The following is an 8878-nucleotide window of genomic DNA, read 5'->3' on the forward strand; positions in this document are numbered from 1 at the left end:
TAAAAAAATGTGTAAAAAGCATTTCAACCATTTAGATTTGAATTGTGGAGCTAGGCTTCACAAACAGTGCTTCAATATTTCTGTGATCAGGATTTAATGGGCGGTGATTAGCATAAACCCGCCCCTGCTGCTGGGGGTATAAACACATTCAGCACACACTACTACTACTACTACTATAGTCTACAGTTAGCCAGTTAGCTGAGTTAGCCACCGAGCTAGCAGCCGAGCTAGCCGCCGAGCTATGTCTGACAATTAGCATAAACCCGCCCCTGCTGCTGTAGAGGTATAAATATATTCAGCACACACTACTACTACTACTACTACAGTCTACAGTTAGCCAGTTAGCTGAGTTAGCTGCTGAGTTAGCCGCAGAGCTAGCAGCTGAGTTAGCAACAGAAAGCTCTCAGACGTAGCGTCCATGTTTCTGGTAGAGGTGGTGACTTTGATTGACAGGTGACACTTGGGGGCGGGGTTTCAGCGGACTCGCCCACAACCCACAGCGTTTGGGAAAGAGGCTGAGTTTGTTTTACACAACTTTGAAGCCTAATTTCATATATTTGGCGATTTTTTTAATCATTCAAATTTGGCAGGGTGGTTAACAACACACTTTTCTGTGGTATGTCAAACTCAGAACACATATTTATTCTTACTTTACACAGATTCTAAGCGTTTTTGCCCACAAATTAGTGCTTCCATCCCTCATATTAATAATTCATCATTATTATTATTGCTGTGTCCTCAAATGACCCAACTCATTGCCTTTAACCTCTTAAGCCCCAGCCTCTTTTTTAGGTTTCTGCTCGAAAATGACATACCCAGAGTATATCTCTGCATCTACATGGCCTATTTGAATACTTTTGGTGTCATAATAAAGGGAACACCTGTGAAATTTGTTCAGATGTGTAGCTAAGTATCAGTATTTATGTCACTGCAATGGCTCAGAGTAAATTAAGATGGCACACAAGCATAAATGAAAAAAGTGTGATCACACACACTTTTTCAATGAGTATCTCTTTGAAATGATGCTATATGTTATAATAGCAGGAGTGACTGAAGGTACAAGCTTTAGTCCTTTAAGCCTTTAAGTTTGGTAATGTAGTTTTTATTGAGATCATAATAAAAATACATTCATCAGCCTAGCAAATGTATGCAAAATCACATAAAAATCTAATTAATGGTCAATTTTCTACCAGAAAAAACTAATCAAAAGGGTTTCAAGTTTAAATAACTGTTTTTATTTGCTGTAAATCTACCTTATTGAGTATCACTCTGTCTATTTGCTCCAAAGCCCTTAACAGAACAATAACATTTCCAGTGAGGTGTCAGCCCACAAAGACCTCGGCCTCTCCTCCAGTCTGACCCGCCACACACCAAACCCCTTACTCTGCACTGAATTATTAATACCAATAATTCAATGAATAAATTCAGAGCACATGCTACAGTATGAAAAATGTTCCTCTTAGTAGCAGCCGGGATCCGTGACCTACAGAGAGAAGGATTTCGTCTTCGGCTGACTCATAACTTCTAGAGCAGAGGTTCACAGAGTCTGACTTTAATTTAATGCCACCAGAATCTGAACTACTGAAAGAGACCTGAGGCATTTTCTTTTAGGTTGCCAAATGTTCCTTTGAATTGCAGAACAATCCACTGTCCTCTTGTATGCTGCTTTCAGACTGAAGACCTCTAAATAGATTGCTTACAAAAAAACTCTAAAATGAACCCTTACATACTGTTCAGGGTCAAATTAGACCCATTTTTTTTACATTGAGAGCTGTAAAAACACCCTATACATATTTATTTTTTCCTGACTTTTGACCCACAATATACAAAAATGGAAATAAAATGCATATGTATGTGTGTGTGTGTGTGTGTGTGTGTGTGTGCAGCTCATATACATTTTTATATACCCAAATACACTAATTTGACATGTCTTTATTTATATTTAAATTAGGGCTGGGCAATAAATCGATATTATAGTGATATCGTGATATTTTATAGATATTGTCTTAGATTTTGGATATCATAATATCGTGATATGGAATTGTGATATATCTTTTTCTTGATTTTAAAGGCTGCATTACAGTAAAAATGAATGAATGAATGTCAAGAATATCGATATCGAGGTATTTGCTCAAGAACATTGTGATATTTGATTGTGCCCATATCGCCCAGTCCTAATCCACAGTATATAAAAATGGAAATAATTCAAAAATCAGCATTCAAATGTGTTTAAAAGTTCTCCTGGACCATAAAACACTGATTGTGAATGTCTTTTTTTTCCACAGAATGATTAATCAAACATGAACTAATGACTCATGGTGAATTTATGAATGTTAATTAGTATACAGAGACTAATTATGAGTCAGAATATGAACAGTATAAAGTTTAAATCCCAAGTGTGACAATAAACCACCCACAACATTGCTGACTGTGGCTTTAATGGAGTGCAACCTCTGTCTATCTCGTCATAAATGTTCAAATGCTGCAAAGATTTGGGAAATTTTAAAGGCTAACACTTCAGTCTCAGGAGACTAAAGAAGTGCAGTGCAGGCAGATATCCTGCTCTCTGTGTTCTACATATAAATATTAATTTTTGCTTGATCCTGCTCCCCTGCTGAAGGCCACACTGCCCCGTCTCCCATCGTCTCTCACACTGACTTTCACTCCCGATCACTTCTGATAACACACTGACTCTCTGCTCCAGCTTTTTAAAAAGGCTGTAATTTCCCTATATATACACTCAAGCACACAGGCTCTGATCCCTTGTTGTGCTAAATTTAAGGGTGAGCAGCTGTGGAGAATCCTGGTTTTGGATGTTAGAGAGGATGAAACTTAAATGTCACTGAGATTAACAAGTACAAACTAGCCTAAAACCTCCCAAAAAGTCGAGTTTTCTGCCTGACCAACTAACTCCTCGTGGTGATTTCTTTCTTTTTTAACTCACTGAGCAATTATTTGTCTCTTCCCCCCTGTTTCCCCCACTCTCTTTAAACTCAGGTTAACAATAGGATGACATCATCTCATTTTTTAACTACTATCAAAGCCTCTTTTTATTTCTTTTTTTTCAGGACAGAGATCTACAGTACAGCGGCCGTCTCAATGACCACAGTCAATAATCTAGCTGCAGTGCTGCTGAGCTCACTGCACACGCTTCATTTAAAATGGTAATTGGAAGTCGTAAAGAATACAGTGACCTCCTGTGTAACAATAACAGTCAGCGGGACAAAGAAGACTGTCTCTTTAGAGTCGAACAATCATCAGGAAGACACGATTGACTGTAAAGGCTACCGTTCATTATATCATTTTGCTCCTTGTTTGTCTTGAACTGTGTTAGTTATTCTACATCATGCTTCAACTGACCCAAATCTGATTTAGCTCCAACTAAATAAATCTACACTGATATTTTGCATGCAATGAATCTGCATGTTCACCAACATCAATCCAACTTTTAGTCCAGAAGAATGGACATAGCAACATAGATAGATAGATAGATAGATGGATAGATGGATAGATAGATCAGGGGTGTCAAACATGCGGCTGTGGGCCAGAACCGGCCCGCCAAGGGGTCCAGTCCGGCCCACTTTCCTTCCTGTCTTCTTTTCCTTTCTTCCGTTCATCTGTCCTTCCTTCCCTCCATCTTTCCTTCCTACCTTTCCTCCGTCCATCCTTCCTTCCCTTTTTCCTTACTGTCTTCTTTTTCTTTCTTCCGTCCTTCCATCCATCTTTCCTTCCTTCCTTCCTTCCGTTTTTTCTTACTGTCTTCTTTTTCTTTCTTCCGTCCTTCCTTCAATCTTTCCTTCCTTCCTTCCTTCCTCCCTTTCCATCTTTCCTTCCTTCATTTTAATGTTTTGGCCCACATCAGGTCAAATTGGGCTGTATGTGGCCCTTTAATGAAGATGAGTTTGACCCCTCTGAGATAGATAGATAGATAGATAGATAGATAGATAGATAGATAGATAGATAGATAGATAGATAGATAGATAGATAGATAGATAGATAGATAGATAGGTAGATACTTGCAAATAGTGATTTTTCAATAAATGTTCAAATGGTCTAACATTTCAGCAAAAATCAAAGATTAGAGAAAAAGTCCAAAAACTGAAAACACATTTGTGTATCAGAACTTTGTTTTTTCTTCTTTCCTCTCCCATTAATCATCTCACCAGCCCTCACATTTATCTGCTGACCCTTCGGAGGGGCCCCACCCCTATGTTGGGAACCACTGTACTAATACTGAATGGATTCGGACAGAAGGTAGACAGCAGACGGACAATCCCTTCTGGACAGCACGGGAAAAACAAACAGACAGCCTGACTGAATGGGACTCAGCCAGCAGCTTCCCCAACTCTCAAAGGAAATCTGCAAACAGGCGTTATTTTGATGAACTGACCACATAATGGGAATTTAAATGGTTACTTTCACTCCTGAAAAAATATTAAAACTTAATAAAGTGACATATTTATCATAATACTGCAGTACTTTTACTGTAATACTGCATACTACATCACTCATAATACTGCACTACTTTTACTGTAATACTGCATACTACATCTCTCATAATACTGCAGTACTTTTACTGTAATACTGCATACTACATCACTCATAATACTGCAGTACTTTTACGGTAATACTGCATACTACATCACTATAATACTGCATACTACATCACTCATAATACTGCAGTACTTTTACTGTAACACTGCATACTACATCACTCATAATACTGCAGTACTTTTACTGTAATACTGCATACTACATCACTCATAATACTGCATACTACATCACTCATAATACTGCAGTACTTTTACTGTAACACTGCATACTACATCACTCATAATACTGCAGTACTTTTACTGTAATACTGCATACTACATCATCATAATACTGCAGTACTTTTACTTAAGTAGGTTTCTTAATGCAGTATTTTTACCTGAGTAAATGATCTGAGTACTTCTTCCATTACTGTTTTTTGGCATTTAATGAAATAACTGGTTGTCCTGTTTGGGATTAAAGGTTAAACGTGAAACTTTGAAAAGGGCGTAACTGCGACAAAACCATCTTGATATTCAGATATAAAAAAGGACAAAAAGGACACTGAGCATCTCTCTCTCTCTCTCTCTCTCTCTCTCTCTCTCTCTCTCTCTCCCCATCTCTCTCTCCATCTCTCTCCATCCCTCTCTCTCTCTCTCTCTTCTCCAGCAGCAGGAAGCACTTGGCCCACTTTCCCCCGGCTCTACCTGCAGTCTCACACACTGTCAGCTCACATTTCCCCTGAGGAGCACACAGCGAGGGCAGCGAGTTCACCGGCAGACAGCAAGGCACTGCCGCTGCCAGGGTGACCGGTTCAATTCCCCGCACTGCTCAGACAGAGAGTACAAAGATACGCAAGACTAAATCCAAACTGTACGGCAAGACATTTGCTGCATTTTAACGACAACACACTTGGCAGTTAGCTTGTAGCTTTGGCTCTTTGCTTCTGGTGGTGAACAATGACAGTCGATGCTTTGACATGCAGATTTGATACATTTAAGTCCTCAGTGTTTGCTCGTTGGACAGTAACAGGAAACAGGAAAGAGTAGTTTGTATTTTAATTTAACTCTTACATACTGTTCATGTTCTACACCATCACAGTATATTCCTCATACTACCAAACTTTGAACAACAAATGTCAAATGGCATCAATAGTCGATCTGACTGATCAATAAAATGTGTGATTAAACCTTTAATTAACGTCTCAGAGAGCAGAGAGAGTGTATTTTTTAGCTTTTACACCACTAAACATCTCCTATCACACAATATCATGTCCTATTTTACCTCAGACATGAAAATATAACATAGCAGTAATGATTGAAATGTCTCTTTTTGGTTGTTCTGAGTCTCTTTAGTCACTCCATCTCTAGGTTACCATGGTAACCAGTTGTTATTTGTCATTTTTCCGTCTCTTTGGTAGCAATTAGGTTTCTTTAGTCAATTTATGTCTCTTTTAGTCATTTTTTCATCTCTTTTTGGTGGTTAAATGTTATTTTATTGAAAGTGTATTTTGTATTTTAGGAGAACAAACAGCTCCTATCACACAATATCATGTCCTATTTTACCTCAGACATGAAAATATAACATAGCAATAATGATGGAAATATTATTTTATATGTAAAGTGTAAAATGAGCAGAACTTTCTGGAAGTGTGGGGTTTATAGTAGAACCATTAGAGTCATCAGTCTTCACTGCTACATCATAAAAAGAAATCCTCATAACTACTATCTTATTAAAACTATTAATTATTAATTTAACTAGAACACATGTCAATAGATACAGAGATAATTTGACCCAGAACAGCCTCAATGGCCACTTTAGGAAAAGTCATCAAATTTCAGAATAAAAGACATTTGGGATGTTTTTACAGCTGTCAAATGCTATGGTAATATATTAGAAGAAAAATCCCTTTTTTATACTTTTGTCATGTTTTTATAGACTAAATGAGTATTTCAAAAAGGTTGAATTAGATATATTATATTGCAGTTTGAATCTTCTTTTTTTTGAAAATATACACTTTATGTTTTCTGTCCACAGGTTTACAACTAAAGATGACTTTCATTATTAATTAAACTGCTAATTACTTTCTTGATTAATCGCTTTTTTGTTTCATCAATTAAATGTCAGAAAGTAGTGAAAAATGTGAAAGGTCTAAAACCCAAATATATTTATTTACTTATTTATCACGACAAAGAAAACTGGAAACCTGGAATTGGACAATTTTTGGTATTAATGCTTGAAAATTCACTTTAATTATTATTCAGTTATCATAATGGTTGCCAATTAACTTTCAATAGATCTGCTAAATTATTATTAAACTCATCATTTCAGCTTTACTCTACATATTTTAAAGATAGATTAGTTTGTATGTATCACTGCTCAAAACTGTCAAATTTAAACCTTATTATCACAAAATAATCTCAATTTGAATGCTCACTTACTCGCTTTTATGGCTTTCAGCTGCATTTTAACAGTCTTCATTTGATTGAATGGAGCCGTGTCTCAGGTGTTATCACAAGACCCGAGTGTGTAAAAACTTCAGTCACATGACGACGTGTGACCATGGTGACCAGCTGCATGACAACACGCATGATTGAGCTCCAATTATCTGATGATGACCGTGAAAATGTGGTTGAAAGCTATAGTCAATGGACCATTGAGCGAGCCTATAGGTTGTCTTATTATCATGCATTATTCCTTAAAGTCACAGAATGAACCTTTATGCTAATGATTTTTTTTTAATAGCCACTGGCAAAGCATCATGGGAATTGTAGTTGACGGATGCCAATATGTGATATTCTGATTGGAGCAAAGAAATTAAAGCAATTAAGAGGCTAGGAGTCAAATTCACAATGTAATTCAATGGATGGAGCAGAGCACTAACACACTTTAATGGTTGGGGGTTCAATTCCCAGTAACTCTTTGATTAGAGCAAGGCACTTACACTGGTTAGAGCTCAAATTCACTTAATGCAATTGGTAGAGCTAGGTGGTCCCTTTTCTGTATATGTAAATCAATGATTTGAAGCAAGGCACTAGTATATTTTAATGTTTGGGGGTTCAATTCCCAGTAACTCTTTGATTAAAGCAAGGCACTTAGAAGTTAGACTGGTTAGAGCTCAAATTTCACTTTCAAAATTTGCTTAATGCAATAGGTGAAACAAGGCAGGGTTGCATGCACCATTTCCTTTTTGGTTAACTGGAGATGCAAGGCACTGTGAGGGTTGGTGGTTCTGTTCCCCAATGAATGAAGCAAGGCACTAATACCTACTGGAGCAAGGCATTAAGAGGTTATTGGTTCTATTCCTAATGTAATGCAATTGGTAGAGCTAGGTGGTACATTTCTGTATATGTAGATCAATGATTTGAAGCAAGGCATTAGTATATTTTAATGGTTGAGGGTTTCATTTCCAGTAACTAAGTCATAATAGATAGCAAGGCACTAACACTGATTCACTTCATGTGAAGGGCAAGGCAGGGTTGCAAGTTGTATTCCCTCTTATAGGTAAATGAAGAGAGGGTTTGTGTCCCAGTTCCCAGTCAGTCAATGAAGCAAGGCACCAGCATTGACTGGTTTAAGGGATTTATTTTGTCCTTATAGGTCAAAGGGTGGAGCCAGGTTGTGTGTGTTCAGTTGTCTCCTCTGATTTATTAAGGAATGTAAGCAATGTAGTGCCTTTGAAAAGGGGGTGAGGGGGGTTCAATCCCCCACTATATATGGATCTTTAAGGTTAAATCCTCTGTAAGATAAGAGATGGAGAGGCCTCACATAAACTAGTTCTGCTAAATATCAGCTCAAACCTGAGGCGAGGCTTTTTCATTGTGGCATGAAGTCATATTACAAGCTCAGAATCAGACTCTTTCTGTCTCCTCAGCACATTAAGAAAAAAAGATTTAAAAAAAAAAAGATTAAAATCTGTTTAAAATCGTATGACTTGCTTTTAAACCCATCAGGAAAATGTCAACTATGATGTTAAATTGAGGTATAATTTCTCATCTGTGCTTAAATAGCGAGAAGAGCGACGAATTTTAGGGAGGGGTCCGGCTCTTTGATGTCTACAATAACCTCCAGGAGAAGCCGGCCGGCGAATTACACCGGCTGAGATTAGCCTGCAAAAAAATGTCCCATCTGAACCGAAAAGACGCTTGAACATAATAGATTTGGACACATTTAGAGTGATGCACGTGCAGAATAACCTGGATTAAACGTTAAATAAAATAGGACAGGATGTGTGTGTGTGGTTTTTTTTAAATATATATATATAGCCTAGGTTTACCTCTGTTTGCATGTGTGCGCCGCTCTCCTCCTCGCATCCCTCCTTCTGCGCCGATGATGAGCAGGGGAGCAT

General features: G+C 37.7%; 1 protein-coding gene across 1 annotated transcript in view; it reads right to left on the reverse strand.

Moving 5' to 3' along the window:
- shtn3 (shootin 3) overlaps window positions 1–8878 on the reverse strand; it is a 50623-nt gene extending 41745 nt beyond the window's left edge. The window contains exon 1 of the mRNA XM_053323703.1: window positions 8807–8878. Within this exon, the coding sequence (XP_053179678.1) occupies window positions 8807–8878 (72 nt within the window). The remainder of the gene's footprint in view (window positions 1–8806) is intronic.

The sequence above is a fragment of the Scomber japonicus genome, chromosome 8, assembly GCF_027409825.1.
Source record: "Scomber japonicus isolate fScoJap1 chromosome 8, fScoJap1.pri, whole genome shotgun sequence".
Lineage (NCBI taxonomy): Eukaryota > Metazoa > Chordata > Actinopteri > Scombriformes > Scombridae > Scomber > Scomber japonicus.